Genomic DNA, 24,987 nt, shown 5'->3' on the forward strand with positions numbered 1-24,987 from the left:
TAAGCAAACTCAAGCGCTTAGAAAAAATCCGGTTCCTTGATATTGAATTTCTATTTGCTGCCTTAAAAAATTATGGACTCGTTCAGTTTTTAAAGAGATATCATTCAGTGCTGTACTGCAATGGAACGCTGTCCTCCTATATATTTGTTTTACTGTTATGAAAATAAAGAAAATTGAATTAAAATCACCTTTAAAAGAAATGGTTTTTGACTTAAAAGTGGCATAAGTGACACTTAAACGGAGCATTTGTGGCAAAAAAAAAATCTTGATCTGTGAAATCTACCCTATGAAAAAGTACGCCCCCCCTCCCAAAAAAAAACCCATAGCACTGGATCATCAGTCGTTTTTGGCGAAGTTTCTGAGAACATAATTTTTGTGAAATGTATACAAATGAGGCAGTAAGTATTTACCAACTGCTGTGACTAATTTGAATAATGTTGGGTGTTACCTTTTGAATAAGTTAAGACCTCCACTCGTAGGAACTAAATCTTCAGCAGTGAAGAAAACGTAAAAAGATGACTTGTCTATCAAATGATGGTTTTGACTTAAACGATGGTCCCCCCCCCTTGTATTATTTATTATTCTTTTTTCTAATAAGGTTTAAAAAGTTCTCTCATTTTTCATCTTCTGAATATCTTATTTATCCTAACTCTCCCCGTTTTTATTGACGAAATATTATGTTTTTTTTTTTTCACTCATATTAAAGTTAAAAAAACTTTAAATAAAATGCTTGCAAAAGGTTTTTATTTACGTACTGTATAAAATTTTACTTTTTTCCCTTTAAAATGAGTTTTCTATCAGTGTGTGCCAGATTCGTAAAAGTAGTAAAACTTACGTTTTTTAGAGAAGCATTAGTTTTTTTTTTTTTTTTTTTTTAACGCAATACGATTTTATAAATCATTTGACTTTTTAACAGAAAACTCAAAAGTTTTTGAAACATCCGGAAGCATGGTATGAGTTGGTAACAACTGTAAAACTCTGAAGTTACATAAAAATTTTAAATACATATATATATATATATATATATATATATATATTATCCAAAGACTTGATTTCTTGAAAAATAATCAAATAAATAAATAAACAAATAAATATATTTATTGTAAAACTGTAAATTTTTTGGATGATCTCATTCATGGCCCAGGACCGTCACATGGTAAAAAAAAAAAAGACTTTGACGACTCCTCTTTTTTTTTTTTTTTCTTTTTCCATACTATATATATAAGAAGAGAGACAGAGCAGGTCTTGCTTCTGATAGAGTCATTACAAGAGAATGAGGAACAAACATTACAAGAAATGAAAGAGAATTAGCAATATGAACCTAGTTAAAGTAATATTTGCGCAGAAACCCGATACGGCGACTCTGCACGGAAAATTATTAAAATTGCAACCCTGAAATCGCACTTTTGGATGAGCTTTCAGGCTTTGGGGGTATTGTCCCCTAGTGCCATTCCCTGGCTACGGCCCTACTGTCCTGTACTACTTAGTTCTTTTAAATTAATCGTCTGAATTCCTACTAGTTTCATAGTATTTGCGTCTGAATATATGATCTGAGGAAAAATAGGATTCCCCTACACTTTTGTTATTAAAATTAAACTCTGATAAAATCTGGTTTGAGCAAAAAAAAAAAAGAAAAACCATATTTCATCTGAAACATCATGTGCTTTCAAAAACTGGCCCGATTGGCCGTTGCGGTGTTTTTTTCAAAAACTGATTTACCATAACAATTTTAATACAATATTAGATTATGCTTAACTGCATAAACTTTATTTGACGTTTCTGTTTTTCTTTTATTTACTTATTTATTTTGATTTTACAATTTCCTCAAACTCAAATCTCATAGATGGGTTGTATTGAGTAATGAATGTAGTAATTAATTCAGCATTATACTTGAATCTTGATCGTATATTTGTTCAGGGATGAACATAAAAATCAGTTGCTATTGTACGCTAACATGAACTACCCGATCTCCGAAAGAAACAAAGCTGCCTAATAAGACTATGCATTAACCCCACTTAAGGTCGAAAAGATGAGCTCGTTACGGCGCTGCTACTTGCTCAGAAACTAGGGCGTACACGCGATAAAGAGGCACTTTTTCCTTGAAATTTCTTTTTCTTACCGAGCGAAGAGGAGAAAAAAAAAAAAACCTACGTCTAATGAGCTTGGAGATAGTTCTTGCAGGCGTCACTTACTAACGAGAACAATGTTATGAAAGTCAAACGGAAAGCAATGGTGAAGAATGTGTATGGAAAAAGAAAAATAGAACCTCTTCGGAGAACTCCGCTGTGTAATGTAATGACGGTTACACGGTTAGGCTCCGCCGGGCGATGGGAAGTTGGTGGCTGCGTATACAAAATTTTGTCTCCTTCAGCGGAGCCCGAACCAAGGGTGCCCCCCCCCCCCTCCCAAGTTTAATGGCGCAAATGGGGTTGTTTCCTTCAGTCAAAAGTAGTACTTTTTGTCACTGAAATTGATAGAATAAGCAAAAAAAATAACATGGACCCAGAAAATACTTTCATTTTCCCAACAGTTATTTTTTAATTAATTTTTTTAAATGTCCGATTTTTCAAACAAGGCTTGGTCTTGATGACGTCACAAATGACGTCATCAAGTTGCCGCATCTTTCTACCGCGATTCCACGTTATGATAATCAAGAAGCGAATTAAAATTGCGCTCCACGCTTGCTGTCAACCAGATCGTTGCCAATACACTTGAGTAAAGATGCGAATTAAATATTTTGCTCTGTGAATGGCAACACTGAATGGCATTTCATCATTTGTGATGTCATCGGACAGAGGCGTGTACAATAAAAGCGCACCGATTTAAGTAATTTTTTTAAAATATTAAACTTAAACAAATTATTTAAAAAATAGTCATATCGTATGTTTTTAAGCATGCTCTTTCAGGAAAAAATACTTTTAAAATTTTCGAAACGACCCCATTCCTCCCAAAACTTTTTTTCAACCCTCTTTCCCTTTTATTAGCTCGCTCTTTTTTATTTATTTATTTTTTTTAATATTTTTATTCATTTATTTATTTTTAATCATTTTATTGAAAAAGTCCTTGCTACGCAAATGAAACACACACACACACAAGCTAAATAAATGAATGAAATGAAATATAAATAGAATAAAATAAAGTGAAAAATTTAAATTCGAATGATGATAATTTTGCAGAATTGTCAGACAAAATTTGCCGAATAGAACTCCAAATTTCGCCGAATGATGATAATTTTGCAGAATCGTCAGACAAAAATTGCCGAATAAGAAATTTTTTGTAAGGTCACCGTGACCTCTGCTTCTACTATGCGATTCGAAATGTTGATAGCGGCATAAAATGTATGCTGAAAGAAGAATATGATGCCTAAATTCAACTGTAATATGAAGTACTTTTAAAAACATTTCAGTCGAACAAATGAACTATGAATCTTCAATTCTGGAGAATTTTTTCCATACATTGAAATTTCGGAAAAACGAACGAACTTCTGGACATTGCAGGCAACACTCTCAAAAATGGACTTTCAAATTTGACAAAATTTTCGTCGTTTTTGACGAAACCACTTCAGGTATATGCTCTGAGCGAACATTTCGTCAAATTGAAGAAACTGCTTTTGTTAGGGGTTTGAGGATGCGAATCTCGTCAAATGTAACAAAATATTTCTTCATTCTAGTTTCGTCAAATTAACAATCATTTTGATTGTTTTTTTTTTTTTTTTTTGATGAAGTATGCTTAAAACATAAAAAGTACTCTGACCAGGAATTACCGCAGAAACTTGCTAAGCAGGAATTTCCCCGGGTATTTCTGTTCATAAGGGTCAATTGGATAAAGTCAAAAATGTAAAGTTAAATATAAAAAAAAAAAGTTTACTTTTTGACTATATTCGTTAATAATTAAGAGGTCAATATTAGTTGCTCATCCTCTTTTTCAATTTTCTCACCTGTTTAGATACAAGAATGTTTGTATAATATTAATAAACTAGAAGAAAAAACACTTTTTAGTCTGCTTTGGATTTGCTTTTTTTTTTTCCAACAAATTTTCAAATTTAATTTCCGAAAACTACTGACTTGATGGGAAATAGTCCGGGTCGTTTTCGAAATCAGCGATAAAAGAAAACATGTATGTTGGTAAATGTGAAACACTCGAATTTTGCTGATTTTCTTGTGTTTTATCATAAGTTTCTGAAAAAGTTCTGACGACGACTGGCGAACGTATGTTGGTGAAAAATCCTGACGGCGTTAAATATGTCGTATGCGAGTCTAAAAAAGAGTCATAAATCTAGTCATTAATCAGTTAAGTTTTCTCCTGGTTGTCGCAATAACTAAGCGTTAAATATAGAAACTGGACTGTTGTCAAGTTCTGAGAATTTTTAAAAGTATATTACATGCCAAGTTATGAACGAATGCTGTGTGGTTTATATGTTATAAAAGATAAATCAGTGATATTTCTTTCATTATAAGTTCTCTCTCGTAGTTAATTGTTTTTAACCCTTCGTGTTTTATTTGCTTATATTGCTCTACATTCTAACTCACCATCACCGAGGCTTTAACTAGTCTTTAATAAGTACTAATTAGTAATAAGGTCTATTGCTATTTGAAGTGACATTATAAATTGATGATGAATTATTTTATTCTTCACTCCAGCATGAATTGTAAATAGTTCAAATAATGAAGGTTGTGAAGAAGGGTGGATTAGTTAAGTTCACTAATGAAATGTACTAATGATATCGGTGGTATATTTCTGCACATCGTAATACTTGCTGGTCATGGTGAATGAAAGAAATTTTTTCTAATAAATTATTTTCACCATCGAAGTTTATTATATAACTTTATACAAAAGCGAAGATTTGGCAGCGTGATGTAGTGGAATAAACAATAACTCTGCCCCAAAACTATCGTCTCTTAATATTTAAAATTTACGAATTTTAATTTCCTCAAAAATCTGTGCTGGTTTTTCGGAAGTTCTTTAAATATAATGATGAAGTATATAATGATTAGTTCTTTGAAATAGTTGTAAAAATACTTGTTTCTGTTTTCAATCTTTTATTTTAAGTTGAAATGAAAAAAAAATTAATTGCAATTTTAATATTTGAATTTAAAAGGACGAAAAAAAAAATTTTTTTAGCGATGAGGACAGGGAGGAAATGCAGTTAAAATTTGGAGAAAGTGTCCACTTACTTATTCTTATGTAATTTTTGAATATTTTTCTCGAGAAATTAAGTAAATAATGTAAAAAGTAGACAATCTTAGCTGTTAGAATCTAACTTTTTTGAAGCTCAAAGACAATGCTTAATGTCACAGGCGAATCCCGATCATTATTTACCCTTTACTACGCATCCTCGTTTGCACATTTTAGTCGTTAATGTTTTGGACTTCAATTCCAAAACATTTCTGGGGCAGATCATCAAATATTTTCTGAAATTGCGTTTATGGACGTTTGCGTTTTCGGTTACTTAAGAAAAGTAGATGAAATCCATTCCTTCTCCTATCATTATTAAAGATAGTCTACGATCACGTTTAATTTAGACTTCAATTTTGAAAAATGTCCGGAAGAAGGCCGCCGAACCTCTCCTCCCTGTAAAATAACAAAAGATAATTTAAAACTTTGTTTTAGAACTTCAATTTCAAAAAATTTTGGAGAGAGCAATTTCCGAACCCCATTTCTTCCTCTGCCATGTTATCAAAGATTGCCCTGTTATTGTATTTTTTAAACTTAAATTTCGAAACAGCCTCCCTCTCCCCCTAAAATTATCGAAGATAATCCAGAATTGCGTATTTGAACTTCAATATCGAAAAAGTGCTATTAAAAGTCTCCCAAAGAAAGGGCGATCGTCCCCATCGCCCCTCTCTTTTATTCGCCTTTGCTTAGCGTTCTTCGTCGTAAACTGAACACTGTAAATAAGAATCGGAATCGAATGTCAATGATATCATATCAGATAGAAGAATTATCTAAAAATAAACAAAAGTATTGCTGTGCCGTTAAAATATTGAATGGGCTGTTTTATTTTTTTATTATTTTTTTTTTATCACATTTATCTTCCATTCTAGAGATAATGTGGTTGGCAATGATTGGCTCTTTCTCTCTCTCTCTCTCTGCTGCGATCTAAGTCATGATAGTATACAGTGTAGCCAGTGCTTAACTTGCGTGGGAGCTCCGCTCCTGCACTTTTCAATTTTGTGACAATTTTTACCAATTAGACACTTTAGACTATTTGAGCATTAAATCAAAGTCTTCACTGTCGAACTGAAGACACATCTTTCGTTGGAAATTGAGTCCTGATTGGGGCTAGATTTACTCTACTACCGTCTTTTCCCTAAACTACTCAAGAAAAACTACGGTCGCTGTTCTTAGAAAATGTATGTGTGAAATTGGTCCTAAGAAATTGAGATTTGTTATTACTTTTTGTTGACTAATAAATCTTTACTCTTACTTCTGCTAATTTGAGAATATTACCTAAATTTCACTTTTTTTTTTTTTTTTTTTTTTTTTTTTTTTTTGCATTATGAAATTTAAAAGAGCTTGAGCAATGACGGAAAGCCATCAATTAGCACATGTTGTTTTCTTCTGTGTCCAAAAATAGAGAAGAAAATATGAAATTAGTGAACATTGTCAAACTTTGACGGTGTCAACTTCTTAAGGGGTACTAGATCTTTTTGACCATTTTTGGAAAAAGTCTAGTTGTTGGCGTGTGGCGCTGGTGTGGCCCTAATGTATGTGAACTCTTTTTTTCTTGTGGTCTGTTTAGCTGAAAACATAATGCATAGAGTAGAATGTAATCTAGTACGCTTGTCCTTCATGGTGAATTGGTGCTGATTACTTTTCGTCTCCATCGCTTCGAGGGGGTAGCACAGTCAATCGAATGTTTCCCTGACTGCTCTATTTCAGGAAATAATGCGAATATTTGCCCAAAAATTAATGTACAGGGAAATTTCAGTGGGAATAGGTTCTGATTTGATTTGGACGCTGGTTGCTCTTAGGGAATGGCGCCCTTTGATGATTTTAAAAGATAGGGTATTCATGAAATAGGTATATAACTGTTATCATTATATATAATATGAAAGATATTACTGAAATTATTGCGAATGACCATGGGCGGATCCAGGGAGGGGACCATGGGGGCCATAGCCCCCTCCGAGAAAATGTCAAGAATAGTTAAAATCCCCTTTTTTGAGCAAAAATGCAAAAAAAAAAAAAAATCTTATAACGCATACAAAGTATAACAATAAGGAAAACAATGAGAGAGGGGCCGTGGTCACCATGAAAAAGTTTCAAAAATAGTTAAAAACCTTTTTTAGAATTAAATATTAAAAAAGTCCCTATTGTTCTTCGAAGTCTAACATGAATATAAAAACAATGCCGAGGAGTCATAAACTCATGATGAAGAATTTTTAAGTAGTTATTTAAAACCCTCTTTCCTAGCTTAAATTGAAAAAATTCGAATCAATTTTTTTTACGTTCTAAGTGACCTCCGAAATTCTTCAAACCCTAACCTTACCAAAGATAATCTAGAATGCATTTTAAAGTCTATAAATTAGAAAAATTTCCTGGGATGGGCCTTTTAATCTCTCCTCCCCTTAACATCGCCAAAAATCGCCTAAAACCTTTTAAAAGCTACAATTTCTAACAATTTCCGGGGGAGTGATCCAACCCTCTTCCCCCCTACCATTACCGAAGATAATTAGAATGCATCATTAAGAATAGTTGTAGTTTAGAAAAATTTCTTGGTGTGAGCCCTCGAATCTCTCCTCCAGGTATCTTCACGAAAAGATCGTATTAAACAGCGTTTTTTAGCTCTACAATAGCAAAAAAAAAATCTGCCGGAGAACTCCCGGACTCCCTCTTCTTAAAATTATTGGAGAAAAAGTTTGCTTTTTTAAAGTTTCAATTTCGAAAAATGGGCAGGGGATGGAGTCGCACCCGAGTCCTTAATATTACAAAAGACAGTTAAAATGAATTTCTAAGATTACAAATCAGAAAAATGTCCTTCGATGGGCCCTCCCCTCAAATATCTCCTCCCTCTAACATCATCAAAGATCGTCTAAAACTGCATTCTTAGAGCTACAATTTCGAAAAATAGACAAAAGCCCCCCCCCCCCCCCAAATCGTTTCTCCCTTAAAATTACCAATGATCGTCTAAAATGTTTTTTAAGACTACAAACTCCAAAATTTCCCGGGGGAGAAATCTCCGGGCCTCCATTACTTCGGAAATAATAAAAAAAAAAAAAACCTTACGGTTGGTTCATATCGGCTTCCTCTTCAATCAGAAGTCCTATACAGTCGCCTCAGAACAAACAATGTTGATTACAGGAATACCACTTTGAGGCTACGATATATGCACACGTTTGTTAAGAAAAGAGAAAAATTATTGGGATGGTTACAGCCTTCCTGTTAAACTTGTGTCGCCTAGTGAAAATTCCTTAAAAAATGGGTTAAAGGTGGGCTCTATACTGATATTTGTGATATTCAAAAATTTCCAAATCATCATATTTTTCCAAATAGCCCCCTCCGAGAATTCTGTCTGGATCCGCCCCTGTGAATGGCCGTAGCATACTAGTTTTCAAAATAGGATTGCGTGGGTACACCTATTTGCCATTTCCAAAAGGAAAACTGCTAATTAAAATGAACTTAGTAGTTTGTTGCAAAACTAGGATTTGTAACATTGGATGATTCTTTCCATTGTCATTTTTTGAATGCATAATATTTGAAGCATCGTCAATTAACAAGATTGAGCAACTGCTTGAAATTACAAATTTCTAGTAAAGCTGGATTCTCGTCGGAAACGCTCAGGAACAGAAAATACTGATATGTTATCTCGATTTCCATGGTGTGGTGAGGCACTGTTTGTATTTTCCAAGTATCTTACCTTCCTTGCTTATCGGAAATAGATCGTTGAGTCTACAACCACTGTGGGTTTGTGGATTCCTTCGTGGAACTTCGTTTCAGTAGTGTTGTTCTGGCTTAGAAATGCCTCTAGGATAGCACATTTGCAAGTTTCTTTCTGTTTGTTGCTGTGATTTACTGCTTTGTGGATAATGGCAATTAAATTACGAGTATTTTGCCGTTTCAATTACCATGGGAATGAGCGAATATTTTAGTTTGCTTTCAAGTTAGGCTTCTAAATATGGTTTAAAGACGGTGCATTCTCTATTGTGAATTTCGCTTCTTGTATTATTCCTGGTCAGGTATTTCCATTTATTATTTTTCATCGTATTGATATGCTTTTTCATTACCAACATTTGACTGCTGCAACTGAACAGCGAAAGGCTATACCGTCAAACTTCAATAAAAATAACTAAAGCGACAAAATACATTTGATCGAGCAGGATTAGTCATTTAAAATTTTGAATCAGCTATTTCATGGTATAAACGGAATTTATACAATTTAAAACTTTCGTCAATCCACAATTGTTAAGAGTTACCGGTCTATAAAATATTTTTGCATATCTTTCTTAACAATTGAAAACTTTCACTTGAGAAAATCTCAAAACTAGATGTTTGGACTCAGTGACTTTCGTTTGAATGCCGCTGGTCTGGTATGTCTCCCCCCCCCCCCCCCATGACGATTTAAAAAGTTTCAGTTGAGAATGCCTCAAAACTAGATGTTTGGATTTAGTAACTCTCTTCGGAATGCTACACTGGAATCTTTTTTTGCGTTTTGATTAGAAATATTTATCGTTCGAATTTCAACGAGAATTTTTTTGTTCGGATTTTTCCATCCGAAAACAAACTTTGGAAAACCGTGAATGTATGTAATATTGTATTCCCCAGTAATCTCTTAAGTATGATCTTGATCTATGATAAGTATTAATTCATAATTTGAAGGAAGAAAATATCTGCTGCTGGTTTTTATTTCCACAAGCACTCAAGAATGCTTGTGATTTCATTTAGCTCTAGCTTGACTTTCTCATTCTACTGTCTTTGTGATTGGTCAATAATGAGTCATATGATCCTTTTTTTATAATATATATAAATAAATTTATTTTCTTTTTGCAGCCGATAAATTTTTTTTCACCTACTGGGTTTTTTTAAGTCCATTATTTTTTTGTTTATTTATTTTTGCGAACGGTAAACCTTTTCACATCTTATTGTGATTTTTTTTTTCTCCATAAACGTTACTGCGGTCAATCTGCGGGATTTGATGAAGAAAACGGTCTAGAAAGTGGAAACGAAACTTTTTTTTTTAAATTAAGAAAAGCTATAGTTATTTTATTTTGTCACTTGCAAACTTATTTTCTAATGGGGTTTTTGAGATTTATTGTCCTTATTTTCATGTTATTTTGTTTTATTTTATTCTTATTTTGGACATGTTATTTACGGTTGTTTTTCCAAATATTTCCTAGTGTTTTATAGTTGGAATCAAGTCCGTGCATGATCCGTGTTGAAATCATTCGTACATGTTTTCATCATTCCTTGAAAGATTTTTTTTTTCTTCTTCTTTGAACGGTTCCTATTTCAATTTTGATTGCAGAAAATGTTATTTAAATGTGTCAGAAATTAAATCAAGTTATTATTTTTTTTATAAATTTATTGTTGCCCTTGTCTGATTACTGTTTCTGACTTTTCATCTTCATTACAGGTGTGCAGAATATGGGTGAGAGTGGCCCTCCCAGCCAAAACATCTCTTTTTCCGATTGGAATTCAAACCAATTCTTAGCTTCCCCCGAGAGGAAAACAGATCAAAAATGCCTGGACGACTGTATATTTGGGCAGTACACTAATGTCAAGGACAACGCTAACAAAGAATACTCCAGGTAAGAGAAATAAGAGTTACACTGCCAATTTTCCTCCTTGTTATTTTAGCGGACGGTTTTTGCAAATTGCCGTGTACTTGTACCCAGGGGCGTTCACAGAGGGGCAGAGAGGGAGAAGGGACATCTGTTGGCCCGGGACCGAGCCTGAAGGGGGCCGAAGATTTTTAAAACGAGGGGTGAGATATATGTAGGGACGTAGGGGTCACAACATGGATGGGGGTCATTGGTGATGGGCCCCAAAATTTCTGTGTCCGCTCCTACTTCTACCCATTGGCGCAAGAAGATACTGGAAGATTGGAGGTGCAGTGAAAGGTTAAAGATATAACATTTTAAACCTTTCTTAAGAATTACTCAAGAAGAAAAGTGTTAAATCTCCAGACTTGGAGGATTCCTCTCGTTCATGAGTGGTGTAGCAGAGACTGCCCTGGTGGTACCTTGCCTCTGGTAAACAGTCTACCATCGTCCAGACTTGTCACTAGGGTGGTCACAAACAATCGATTTTCAAATTTCTTCCGCGACACCCCCTAAAATGTGCCAATGGACTAGAAAATATGATTTGCAGAGTTTCAGCTCAATCAGATAATATTAACACGTGCCGCAAAGAGGCTGAAGTTACAAAAAAAAAAAAAAAAAAAACAGTGATTTTTAGCAAAAAATCGTAGTTTTTCTTCTTTAAAACCAAAAGTTTTCATCCTAGAAACTTCGTTCTGGTCTCATTTTATAGGAAATTTCGTTCTCGTGATGAGTTATCTTATCAATTTTTTAAACAAAATTTATAGAATGGTACTTGGCATTTTTCAGGCCAGGTCGTGGAAGATATCATCAATAAGGAATTTTCATGCAAATACCTAAAAGCATTACAATATTCAATTACATTTATTTGCTCTTTGTTGATTTTAATTTATCCATTAAAAAGGCTTCATTTGGAGGTACTTTAAATATTAAATGCAACAAATTGCTGATTTAAAATAAAGGAACTAAGTAGTTCAGAAGAAAAAGCAGGGTTAAAAAATTACAGAAAAGAAAAGAAAAAAATCTAATGCATGTTATTACTTTTCATTGAGAAGTTAAAGTGGTAATGGCTTCGATATGATAGATTTTGATGAATGGAAAAATGTGCCTGCATTCGGACATAACTTGTAATAGAAACTGTCGTTAGTTAGAAATTAGTTTTACACCTGTTTCAGCTTTGTCATTTAAAACCCTTAAACTGTTTACTATCTTTTTGGCTTTAATATAATATTGGTTTTCACACTATTCATCAAGATCAGTATTTAAATACTTTGTATCGATTTCGAATCTCTTTAAAAAATTGTATATCTTAAAAAGTTTGAGGAGAAATGAAAAAATCTACTTCTTTGTCCAATAAACTAAGCTTCTTTCAGATTGAGTTGTGCTTTTGTATCCCTATTATCACAATCATCTTCATTATCTCCTACTTCGGATTTTAATTTTGCAGCCTTTTTTGTTTTGATCTTTATTTTTCTCCCTAAAGTATCATCAAAAAAGGGAAATGCAACCTTGTCTGAGTTCAGGGACCACAAATGGTTAATTATTTTAAGTAGTTCTGTGCCTACATCATCTTCATAAATACTCTTGTATTGAACCAAAGATTTTACTAACTGTAGATCTGGGGGCCAAAGCTGGATCGCAGACAATAAGCCGTACTTTTTCGTAAATATTGTTGATAAACAACCAAATATCTTCAATACTTTTTATCTTTAAATCGATCAAGGAACGCTCAGCCCTGAGATTATATATTTTTAAAGAGTATATGAGGCAGTGAGAAGCAAAAAGGAATGTTATTGCCATAATTAAAATTTTCGAGATAATCATTACAAACAATAGGGAAACGTCTCCTCTGCTTAGGAGGATGAGATGGTACTAGTAGCTCTGGAAAGGTCTGTTATATTGCATGATTTAGAAAAGCAATTCAATGAAAGTCTACGTAGGATCAGCACTTTAAACGCATTTTATAAGGAACTTTAAAAAGTCCACTTACATCCCTTTGCTTTTCGCTACGTCATATGGCCTTTGCCATCTATCTTGTGTGATGAATAGCGCCAGGAACTCGAAAAGTAACATTGTTTAGAAAAAGACTCCCTAAATAAGTTGAGCAAAGTGGAATGAACTTCTGATCGGCATCCCTAAGCTGCTACTGTTTTCATTTCTCAAAAAGAAAGCTTGGAATTTCACCTTGATTGCTTATTTTGTTTTTAATCTTCTATTCTTGCTTTGAATTGCTTCTTATCTATATCATTCATCCTGAAATCCTTGAAAAACATTTGGTTGAGGACTAGTGGACGTACCTATTTTGCAAATCAAAACTCCTTTCAAACCAACTTCTAAAATGTGGTAGCAACAAGCTAAATACAGAAACTTTTTCTGTAACAAACTGTACTCACAAAACGCAGGTTTGTACTGCAGAAAGGAGCCATGAAATGATTGTCATTTTAACGAAAGTCCTCATCTAAGAACACAGGCCACTATCCTGGGAATTGTAGCTTTTCCTTTCTCTGGGGGGTCGAAAACTCTTACAAGACTGGGATTTTTAAGCTAGTATTTAGCGCTGACCACCGAGGAGGAAAGCAACGTTCCGTATTTATGACCTCTACAGCTAATTTCATAAGCTTTACATGCAGTTGTTTGTTTTGTCTTTGAGTTTTAGAGACATAAATATAGTACAGTGAAATCCTGTTACAACCAACTTCAAATTACCAGACATTTTCTTTGTTGTAACGAGGTTTTAGTAGTAATGAAATTCAAGCAACGTAATGGAATTCAAATCAGAGCTGAAAATTTCTTTCATTGAAACAGATATTTCGTTCTATCGGTATTCGTTGTAACGGGATTTCACTGCATATATTTTTGATAAAATTGCTGTTTTTGCTCTGATAGCTCAACATTGTAAGGGGGTTACAACCATTGAGAAGGAATACTTATAGAGGGAGCCATAGCAAATGTCTCAGTGAAATAAGCTTGGGACTCAATGTTTCCCAGGTCAGGTGACTTGTTTGGCTGTTAAGTTGTTGCGTTTTGGCACGCAATCGCTCTTTTGGCATTAAATATTTTTCAGATGACGCGACGGCGCTTATTATGAAATCGGAGCTACAAATCAGAGCAACTCTGGCTCCAACTCCTTTCAGCATAATAAATAAATAAATATCGGATACAAATACAGGCCAATCATTCAAACTCCCTCTCCCCACTTCTTTCCGGATTTTAAAACATAATGTAATTGCATTTTTCATGTATTTTGATGTTTATTCTTTGAAATGACTGGCATGTACAAATAGTTTAAAGTGTTCTGTTATTGACTGAAAATTTATGGATTCATATGTATTGTAATCAATGTTTTGAAATGATTTCATATGCAGGCATACTAGTATTTAAATTGAAGCGTAAAAATAGCAAATCTTTATTCTTGCGCATCTGCTGTTCACAGGAGCTTGGCGAGAAGATTCTCGCCAACAAAGCAAATGTACACAAAATGCTTAAGAGCCGTTAAAATAATTACTAGTTAAGTAAAAAGTGTTTCTATGGAACTAAAATGTTATTTGCACTCAAGATATACAATGTTTTATAACTTTTATAGGTAAAATAAGTACAAAAATTTAAAAATTATAGGCAACTGGAATATGTACTCGTTGAATGCATATAAATGTTATTTTTTCTTTATTTAGAAGTAAAAAACATTCGTACATGCTATGGAAAAGTTACTGGACCTCCTGGTGTGGCTTTTTCCTCACAGTTTACAATGCTAGAATACTGCACTATTCCTATAAATCTAATTTTTCCCTTCTACAGTTAAAGGTTGTTTTCATGCGTGGCTTCAGCTAATGAAAACTTCTTCAGCGGTTGCGGTCAACTCGAAGTTGCTCCCCAAGTCACATGGTACAATTGCCGAATCAGGATAGTAGGGTTGCACTCTCTCCATCTATTCCTTCTCAATGGTTACAACCATTAACTAAAAGAAGCAATACAATTTATATTATAATGATTCGTTCTTTTTACACGATTTTGAGGATATTAGCGACGACCTGACTTGAAAAATTCTGAATAATTTCCAATAACTTTTTACAAGAATTTAGATGAAATTAGACTTAAAGAGAATAAAATTCCCTATAAAATGAGACCAGAACGAAGTTTCTAGGATGGATATTTTTGGTTTTACAGATGAAAAACTACGATTTTTTGCTAAAAATTGCCATTTTTCGTAACAATAGCCTGTTTGCGGCACGTGTTAATATAATCGAAATGACTTGAAACTTTGCAAATCACATTTTCTAGTCTATTGCCACATTTTAGGGGGGTGCCGCAAAAGATTAGTCGAAAAAAGTTTTTCCCCATGTACCTTGTGACCACCCTACTTGTCACTGGCTACCTGAAATGCCTTAGATATGACTGAGTCTCAAAATGTTTTCTATCTGCACTTAATGTAACACGGAGCAGGCTTTCCTAGTCATTTTTTTTTTCTGTCTAGTCTGGGTCTTGATTATGAGGACCTCTTTTAATGTCTCCTACTCTGACGTCCAAACTAAGAAAGCAGTATCTCCCAAATTTTTAAAACGAGCATTTAAGTTCTTATAGCTGGGCAACTACCAAGTAGAAACGCTAGGTAACTATGTAGTTTCTTTATATTTTAGTGTTCTTACTGCCTTTTTAACATTGTAGGATAAAAAGTATAATCATACTACTTAGAAAGTGAGCAGGGGTGCTCATCTAGGGTGTTCAAGTTGCAGATTGTGGCATTGAAATTTTTATGGGGGAGGTGAGGGCTATTTTTCATTTTTTGGGGGGCGGCTGTTGCTTCTGGGGGTCGCCCTTACTCTTGAGGGGGCGCCCTTGCTCTTGGGGGGCACCCCTGAAAGTGAGTTAACTTCAAATGGACAAAAACGAGATACTGCTTTTTAGGTTAGGACGGCAGACTGGTTGCTGACTTTCTAAGGACTTCTGAGCTTGTGAACCTAATCTAGCTAAGAGCTAAACCAGGCAAGATTAGAAACATCAACAAAATGTAAAATTTAGCTTAAGAAATGTTTGCTCTAGTCATTGAATTGTCTCTTCTTACTACTTACAATCTTCCCAACATTAGTAATAAGACTTTTACTCAATCGATTTTTTTTTTTTTTTTTTTTTTTTTTTTTTTTTTTCCGTTCGCTCCTTGCATTTCCTTGTTTTCCCTGTGGTAAAATATGAGTTGCTTCTTTAGATGTTAGTACTTTTTCCGTAATCAAATGGATTTTTGCATAAACTTTTTCTTTCAATCATTAAAATTTTACCTCATGGGCAGCTCCATGAAAATGACAACTCTTCATGATTTTTTTTTGAACTAATTTTATCAGAATGATTTTATAAATTATTTTGCTTAATATTTTGTTCATTGACTTTTCTGGGCAAAACGTAATAACTTCATTTTATTTAATTTTAATATGATCACTTTTATCGCTATACAGTGGAACTCGCTTACAACGAGCCCTGATTTAACGAGAACCCGGATTTAGCGAGGAAATCAGAGATACTTTGTACAATGTTAAATCTATTTAAGCATAACTTCTTTTGACGAGCAAACCTCGCTTAAAGCGAGCAAAATTTCTGTGATTCAATTAATGTCTGTTGACTTCCAGCTAAATTTATCCATTTTTGGGGAAATTTTCTTTGGCATTTCAACCAACAAGTCAACCGAAAGTTAATGATAAATCATAAATCCTGAGGACAAGCGATAACAGTACTTTTTTTAATTTGTGGTGTATAGAAGCATTTTAAAATTATATGTGTGCATGCATGTAGATTCTTGAAAAACAATGACACAAGAAACAGATAATCAGACAGATCAATGTAAATTCACCAACTTCTTTGGTACTGAACAGAGATTTAAAAAAAAAAGAAGAAGAAAAAACAACTATATGATGAATTTTTATGATTTTTTCACAAACTCGTTTTTTACAAGCACTCGGTTACAACGAGTAAATATCGTACTTGGTAGTCCCTTTGCACTGGTTAAAAGCGAGTTCGACTGCGCATATTTGGAAAAGTCTTGTCGTTCTGTCGCACTTATTCCGTTACAACAGATGAATTTTAATTACCAATGCATTTTTTTTAAAATTAACAGTTTCTTATTGTTACTTCTGTATCTGAATAGTAATTATCAGTTAAAAGAATGACTTTATTCATAATTCACAGAAATTTCGTTTGGAAAGAGGAATTCCAAAAGCTTGATTGACAACATGTCTTTCCGTCAAAAAAGCAAAAATATTTTAAAAATTGAAATAGGAAGCAATCAAAATTATTTTTTGCTTTGTCTTACATATTTTAATTGTTATCGATGAAATTCAAGAGGGGAAAATGTCAGCTTTAATGAAATAATTTCACTGTAATCAATTAAATTTTTGTTTTTCATCAAAAATATTATTCCGTCACGAACGGAATTGCTCTCATCTATACTCTATTATACATTCTTCCCCTAATTGAAGTTATTCTCTTAATTGTTATGATTTCTCCTCAGTCATTAGGATTTTCTCTTGGTAATTGGAATTTTTTCTCGTTTAATGGATTATTTTCTTCAGTTAGTAACTTCTTTTTGCTAGTCCTCAGGATTTTCCCCATGCTAGTCAATTTTTTTTCATTCTCACAATATTTAATAATTAAAACATTTTCCTCGGTCATTATAAAATTGTTTTTTGTGTTTTAAGGATTTTCAGTCTAGTCATTTTGATCTCTCCCTCAGTTTAATAGGATTAAACATCCATATTTTTAGCCTTTTGGTTACATCAGTACTGATCGAGCGCATTTTTAGTATCAATAATTTATTACATATTTATTTATAACTTCAGATTTTTGTGGAGTATTACTATGTTTTGAGCTTAGTGAAGTGTTACAGCATTTCTGCATTGTTCTCAAAAGACGGGTGAAAACGTCGATCATTCGCGGATTACTGATCTTAAAACTGGAAAGCTCTCAAGAATTGATATAATTCTTCATCAATTTCACCGAGCTGGAGGCAGATGTCATTTCCTTGCTACTCATTCTCTACCAGAAACCAATTGCCTAACATCAATAGCATCATTATGTTGGCCATAAAACGCTTACTTTTGACCAACCTTAAGTTACCCAGCTGCCAATGACCATCTATCAGAGTTACTGATCGAATACCTACCGTAAAGGGCTTATTCACCAGGCGATTAGAACCTCAATCAGACACCAGAGCCCCCCCCCCCCCCCCAATCAAGGTCTTCAAGAAGGCTTCATTCGGCGGTTGGAGTGTGTGACGGAGATTCGAGTCGGCTGGTGAATACGATCGTAAGTGATTAAACTGAATTAAACTGTTTACTTATGTAATAAATAGGGGAGACCGGTGCAGGTTTTCGCGCTTTTTTTAAATTATTTTTTTTTAACCTTTTATTTTTTTACCTAAGTTTGAAAAAACTGTATTACACCATTCAAAGAAACCTTGGCTACAACATGGAATTACTTACATCAATTAATTAAGCTTTGTTTTACAGAAAAATAGTTTTAAGTGTCGTTATGTCACGTGCGAAAATGTGCCCCGTGACCGGGGCAAATTTTCGCATACCGTATTAATAGACAGGGGGCAAGTTTTCGCATGCACTTAGATCAATATAATTTAGGAAATCAAACAAAATATTTTCAAGGTAGGTTATTTATTGATTTTCAGTAAATATGCATTTAAAAAAAAGCATCACCAACTTGGCTGCTTAATAATTTTAATACATGTAGGACTGTTAAAAACACTAAACGTCATCGTCACTGTCACAATTAATGCGTACAAAGAACATAAGGTTTCCTTTCATGCAAGACTCGTGGGCTCATCTTTTGCAACGAGTGCACGTTACCCATATCTCTTTAGCCTTAGATTTACTGTACAATTCTAAGCAGTAAATGCAAGCACAGTCTTCTTCCTCTAAATTACTTGATTCTTCATTTTCTTCGGGCTTGTTAGGTTTTCCAATTTGTCTCTTAAATAAACTCTTTTTTACATTTTTCTTATCTTTCTTTTCATTCTCATTTTTCATTTGTTTTATGTGCTTAGCTTGTTGCTGCTCTAGTCTAAGCTGCTCTTTGACCGCAGTGTCGGTCAAAATGGCCGACTTCCTCTTCTTTCTTCCTTTGCCGGTCTGTTTTCTCCGGACCCGCTTTTTCCAGAGGTCTCATTTCTTCTGGGGTGGGACAACCTACGTTTGGCTGTGTTAGAACTTGAGTATCAGCCTCTTCGTGCTGGCCTATTATAGGCATGTACACCTCTGCCTGCACTGGGGCAGGTCTGTCGGTGAAATAGGTTGGCATGTAGTCGGCATCTGTAAAGATATCTGGGTTCAAGGGAAAAATCCTTGACACTCTGAAGCCAGATATTATATTATTTGTCGTTAAAGTCAGAGGCGTTGCTTTTGCCGTAATTGATGGGACTCTCCTATATTTTCACAGGCCTTTTATTTGTGCAAACCCAAGCATCACAGACAGTATTAACGTGCTTCTTCAATGGCCTATACACGCTGCAATCCAACGGCTGAAGCTTGCGGCTGCAATGAGGTGGGAAAGAAAGCAGAGTGACACTATTATCTTTTAAATAGTCTAAAACTTCAGCAGATAAATGGGCCTCATGGTTGCACTTGATGAATCAAAAACCGCACTTGATGGGCCAGGAGTCGCACTTAATGAGGCAGGAGCACAGAACTGTCTGGAGTTTCAGTTACATTTTCAGTGGTTAACTTTCTACAATAATTTGCCAAAGTCCTGTCGCACAATCCGAACTACACTTTTCATACGACTTCCTTCTTTTACTTTGTTGACAGCTTCTACCATAGTCTCTATGGTGTACTTGCCTCTTTCAGACTTCTTTTTGTAGTGTCCTACCATGACAAATCTGAAAAACCAACACACAGATCAATATCAAGTCATAATAATCAAGTCATTCTGCGAACATATCAGTGTAATGCTATTTTTATGAACACTTACGCCTATTTTGTTTTAACATGTATCTCTCATGAATGATTGAGATTGTGATTTATTTTTTGTCTGTTTTTAGTTTAAAAATATAAATTGTCAAATAAAAAGCTTACCTTTTCATGTGTATTTAACTATTTATGCTTCATTTAAGAGTAAGTAATATAATAAACATCGATAAATCGATAAATAGTTGCGATCGAAGGAGGCAGGGCATATTTTCGATGCGACGGGGCACGTTTTCGTTGCGAAAATATGCCTCTCTTGTTGTTCGAAAACGTGCCCCGTCGCCATGTTTTTCCTTTAACTTCACGCAGACGTTTAAAAAAAGAATTTTATGGACAAACTATCACATCACTGGTAGCTCCTAAATGTGCTCTTTCGAAATATTACAACAGACAAAAACTTAACTTAAGACGTATATGTTTGTTTTTAGTTTAAAGAAGGTCATCAAAATTTACTTACCTGTATAAAAACAAGTGAAACTGACGTTACGCAGCGATGTGAACAGCCATCCAACTGAAACTCTCGTAGTTGTCGTCTACTGGCGCTGCCTTTCAAATAGCCTGGTCGATGCTTCGCTCTACCGGCTCGCTAACGAGTTAAAGTCAAATCGAAAATGTGCCCCGCGCGAAAACCTGCCCCGGTCTCCCCTACATAGAACTTGATAGTGCACGCAGTAAAATGACGACAGATACTCTGTTGTTGTACTAATAGCTATGAAACTGACATAAGGAACATGATTCCTAACTGCTGATGTATTGGCTTCAATTACAAAGCATATGTTCGTCAAACCACAATGTTTTTCCTCTACAGGAAATCCCCCACCACCTCCCCCACGGGGTCTCCGACTGCAGCGTTCGGTGCCTCCCTCCACCAGAAGGACCTGAGTTACGATGACCTGTCCAAGAACATCGACGCCAACCTGGCCGAGATTGACATGGAGACATTCCGCTCCGAAGACATCAATTCCATTCTGGCCCTGCCGGCCATCTACAGCGGTGACTTCCAGTCCGCAAGTCACGGGGAACAGTGCGCGTCTGTGTCCGGATCCCTGCTCAATGGCCTCGAGCTGGACGCATCCACTAGGAGGTGAGTTCCTTTTTGTGACGCAAGTCCCACTTTACCCTCTTGGTGATGAAACGTTTGTTATCGAGTATATCGTCGGCACCTAGGTAAAAAATCACTTACCATTTATACTCACGTATCGATCTCGTGTTCTCCTCCCTCCCCACCCCCCCACCCCCGCCCACAATTTTTTTAGGTCGAAAATCTGTGTTTTAGTCGAACCTCTACTTTTTGAAAAAAAATTGGGAACGTTTTACACCGCAATGTTTGAAAATACAAAATTTGAAAAGAAAAAGAAATGAATATAATGAACTTTCTTACGATCAAAAGCAATAAGTTTTTTATACTTTTATGCAGAAAGCATTCATTTTTGCGATTGCGACTTTTGTAAAGGGTTCCTTTTCGCGGTTACAGTTTTTGTTTCTTGTTGCTTTTATGTTGAATCAATATCAAAAAAGTTCCACTCTGTAGCCATATTACATTCACTTTTTTACATGATTATTAATTTCACATGATCAGCTGCGGAGAAAATTCGCAAATACGATAATTCCCGCAGGTTTTGCGTGTTTGCTGTTTTACTGTAGTCTTTAACTCACAATCAGACAATGTAAAATTGAAGCAGGAAGTGTGAACATTTATTTCTTTAGTGATTGATTAAAAGGATTGCAGTAAATTCGGGAAAATGCTCCCTTTTCCGAAAATTTGTTCATCGAAATTTTTTAGAAATTCTACCCCGCGGATAATTTGGTCCTCCAACTTTTAGCCTCACTTTTTTGTATTAAATTTGACGACTTAACGCGAATATATACGGGTTACAACAAAACTCATTTTATATACTTCTGCAGTCTGTATTCCGAGTTAATTATTTGGCAAAGTGAACCTTTTGTACACTTTAAAAGTTATATCAACAAACTTACTGTTGCAGCTTGAGGTCTTTGAAACAATTTTTACAATTTTTCACATTGTTTCGAAACTTTGAATTGACAGTGTCTGAAAACTAAACAAAGTTGTCCCTGTTCATCTTTTGTTAATTGCTTTTTTTTCTTCTTCAAAGGGAGTGATTTGAAACAATAATTCACAAACCTTGTGTTGAAATCCTTGGGCAAATTTGTAAAAGCATACCTTATATCTTTTTATTCAAAATTCCTATAACTTTTTGGAATTCTTTTAATGCTTAAATGGTGGATACTTTTAATTCAAACTCAGTTAATTAATTTTTTTTTTTTCTTTTAAGCAATCGGCATTCCGAAGATGAAATCTCAATCTGCAAGGATGAACCTTTGTTTTCTCCTCTGAGAGAACCACCTGTGCCAGAAGCTACAATATCAGTTGACAGTTTGGATAATAGTTCTAGTTACGAACAAGATTTAGTGCTTACCTGTAAGGCAAACAAAAACAATTATACAATAGTTTTTGAAGGAAGTAGTACTCAGTTTTCTGATGACTCAGATTACCAAGATGTTTGTCGAAGTAGCGAGGGTGAGGGTAGTTTATCAGGTGCGGTGCACATTAATTATAGTTCCAGCTTTAAGAAGCAAAGTTCGATGGTACAATCTGACGTAGCTTTTACTACTTGGAGCAAGTTGTGGAGGAGTCACAGGATAAATCGTAGAAAAAGTGACTGTGGTACCAAAGTATCAAGTAAAAGCCAAAGCTTACCTAACCTGAGTCATAACTCTGTATTCATCACTGACAAACAGCTAACGCAGTGGGCAAAATGGTGTGGCAACCATCGATTCCCATTGTACGAAGTGGTTCAGAATTATCAGGCTGCTGGAATGCGTGTTGCCAATAGCAAAGAATGCTTACATTCTGTGTCTCTACTCAAACTTTTCATGAAGCACAGAGTGTCAAGTAATTCTTCTATCGGCTCCAGCGGCCAATCTGATTCTTCCACCTCCTTAATCCTACAGCCTTTGAACTTCCGTAATGCTAGTCTGCAAAATTCTCTAGACATATCTGACAACAAGATCAAACCACTTCAAAGAAATACTGATGATGCCAAAGAGAAGCATAGGGCCGTCAGTGGACATAACGATAATGATACCCGTCAGACGCAGATGTTCGTGGACAATATTCAGATTTTGGACTGGAATTCGGTGCAGAACATGACAGAAGCCAACAACAATAACATTAACTCTCTGTACAATAACACAGAAAACAACGTGCCTGATAACAATAATATTGAAGATATTACGGTAAATTCTGGGAATGATGATTGTGACAATTCTCAGTGCTTTGAAGATAGTTTGATGGATGCTCCTTCCCCACCTCTTAAACATTTCCATGCCACTCCAATAAAAGAAGAAGAAGAGACTGATATCTCTAGTGGTGATGAAGTCATGAGAGACAGCAAAAATCCTTTCGGCAGCGACGACAGCACTTCTGGAGACATCACTGTTATTCAGAATAACACGCTCGACCATGTGGCTAACAATAACAGGCAAGAAAATTCCAGCAACCTCGAAAGAATCAATAACATTTTCCCATGTAAATCAAATGTAGTGCTCTTAAACAAAGCCTATCGTGAAGAATTGTCTTCGAAAAAACCCGCCGCCTCTGCCGAGAATCATTCTCAGAGCACTCAAACAAAGCAGTTCAATATAAATGACTGTGTTGGATCGGATGGGTTCAAGCCTTTGCATGCCTTCAGTTGTAAAACTAGCAGCAACCAGACTGACTGTGATACTGTAAATACTGTGCATTATGCAACATCTAGAGATTCGAGTCCCGCTTCTAGTGGTTACGTCAGCAGTCGACACAGTTCTGTAGAACGGCTGCGTCCTTCGTCTCAAGGAAGTAGCATGAATCATAATGTTTCTCCTGTTGCGGCAGCAGCCAGTCCAGTCTTAGCACCCAAGAGCAATGTTGTTCTTACCACTACTTGCACGTGTGGAACTCAGATTCCTGTGCACGTTAAAGATTCTTCTGTTCAAACGTCTACTTTGTGTAATTCAAGTTCCAGCTCTGGTTTTACCCTTAAAGAATCCTCAATATCCCTTCCTGAGCCCAATCAGTTCTCTCAAACTGCTGTCAAGTGTCCGTTGCAGAATATGGCTTCACAGACCAAGCAGAAACAGAAGGATAAAAAATCCATATATGTATGCTATCCGAATTATTCCTTGCCTGACTTAAGTTTCTTAAAATCAATAATAGAAGAAAACTCAGAGTCTGTCTTTCTTACTCCTACGGAATACAAGTTGCCTCAAGAAATACTTAATCAAAAACGACCTTCTAGACCTAAATCATATGGGGCTTATGAAAGTCTATTACAGAAACATCTTACTAAGATTAAGGATTGGGAGTCCTTAAACGTCTTATTGCCTGACGATTTGAAAATTTTAATTTCCAAAACCCATGTCAAAGGTGTCAAAACCGATTCTCCCCTCACCAAAGATTCTTATTCTAAACATAGATATCAGAGTTTGTCGTCTTCGTTTTGCAACGCTGATGATGCCACCAAATTGAAGACGAATTTTTCTGACCCTGCTTACAGACAGCATGTCCCACGAAGCATTTTGAGAAAATCTAGCTCCGTGGAGCAATGCGAAGACAAACAATGTCGGGTGCACTTGCCCGTTCGTTGCACGAGCGCTTCTTCAGTGATTGGCGGCAAGGAGACTGGGACTTCTCCAGACAGTGAAACTGGGCGTTACAGACTCCGCTGCAGTGACTCGAAATGTTCGGACTGTTTAAGCGTCGCCAAAGCTGAAGCTTCGCTGAAGAAATATGCAAATGTCCCCATGGAGGGCAAGCATCCGAATTGCAATTTCAAACCCACATCTCCATCGCATCATCAGCAACAAGATATTGCTGCTAGAGGCGACAAGAAGTCCTGTTCCTACGAGCACTGCAGGGACGAAAACCTGCTTCAAGAATTTTCAAACAAAAGTGTCCCATATCCATTTGGTAATGAAAATGTCATATCGTCGCTTGATCAGAAGAGCGATGGCCATAGTTTGGAATCTCACATGAACTGCTTGCATGGTAAAAAAGCTGTCAAGTTCTGCGAAAAGAGTCCTACCAAAACATCTAAACATGCAGATGCTTGCAAGGCGGGACGATGCTGTAGCTGTGATACTCAGAATAGATCGCCTAGTAAGTATTTTGCCTCCTCTGAACTGTTTTTAGATTATTTTTTTTAAAAAGTGACTTCTATGTTTCAGCCAAACATAACTTGACTATGAACTCGTGTCCCAACTCTGTTTTC

At 35.4% G+C, this 24,987-nt stretch overlaps 1 protein-coding gene across 1 annotated transcript in view; it reads left to right on the plus strand.

Moving 5' to 3' along the window:
* The window catches only part of LOC129222378 (uncharacterized), an 85,044-nt gene that overhangs the window by 26,676 nt on the left and 33,381 nt on the right, over positions 1-24,987 (plus strand). Inside the window, exons 2-4 of the mRNA XM_054856876.1 lie at positions 10,574-10,748; positions 20,526-20,801; positions 22,012-24,875. Of these exons, the coding sequence (XP_054712851.1) occupies positions 10,585-10,748; positions 20,526-20,801; positions 22,012-24,875 (3,304 nt within the window). The 5' untranslated portion in view covers positions 10,574-10,584. The remainder of the gene's footprint in view (positions 1-10,573; positions 10,749-20,525; positions 20,802-22,011; positions 24,876-24,987) is intronic.

This window comes from Uloborus diversus, chromosome 5 (genome assembly GCF_026930045.1).
Source record: "Uloborus diversus isolate 005 chromosome 5, Udiv.v.3.1, whole genome shotgun sequence".
NCBI lineage: Eukaryota > Metazoa > Arthropoda > Arachnida > Araneae > Uloboridae > Uloborus > Uloborus diversus.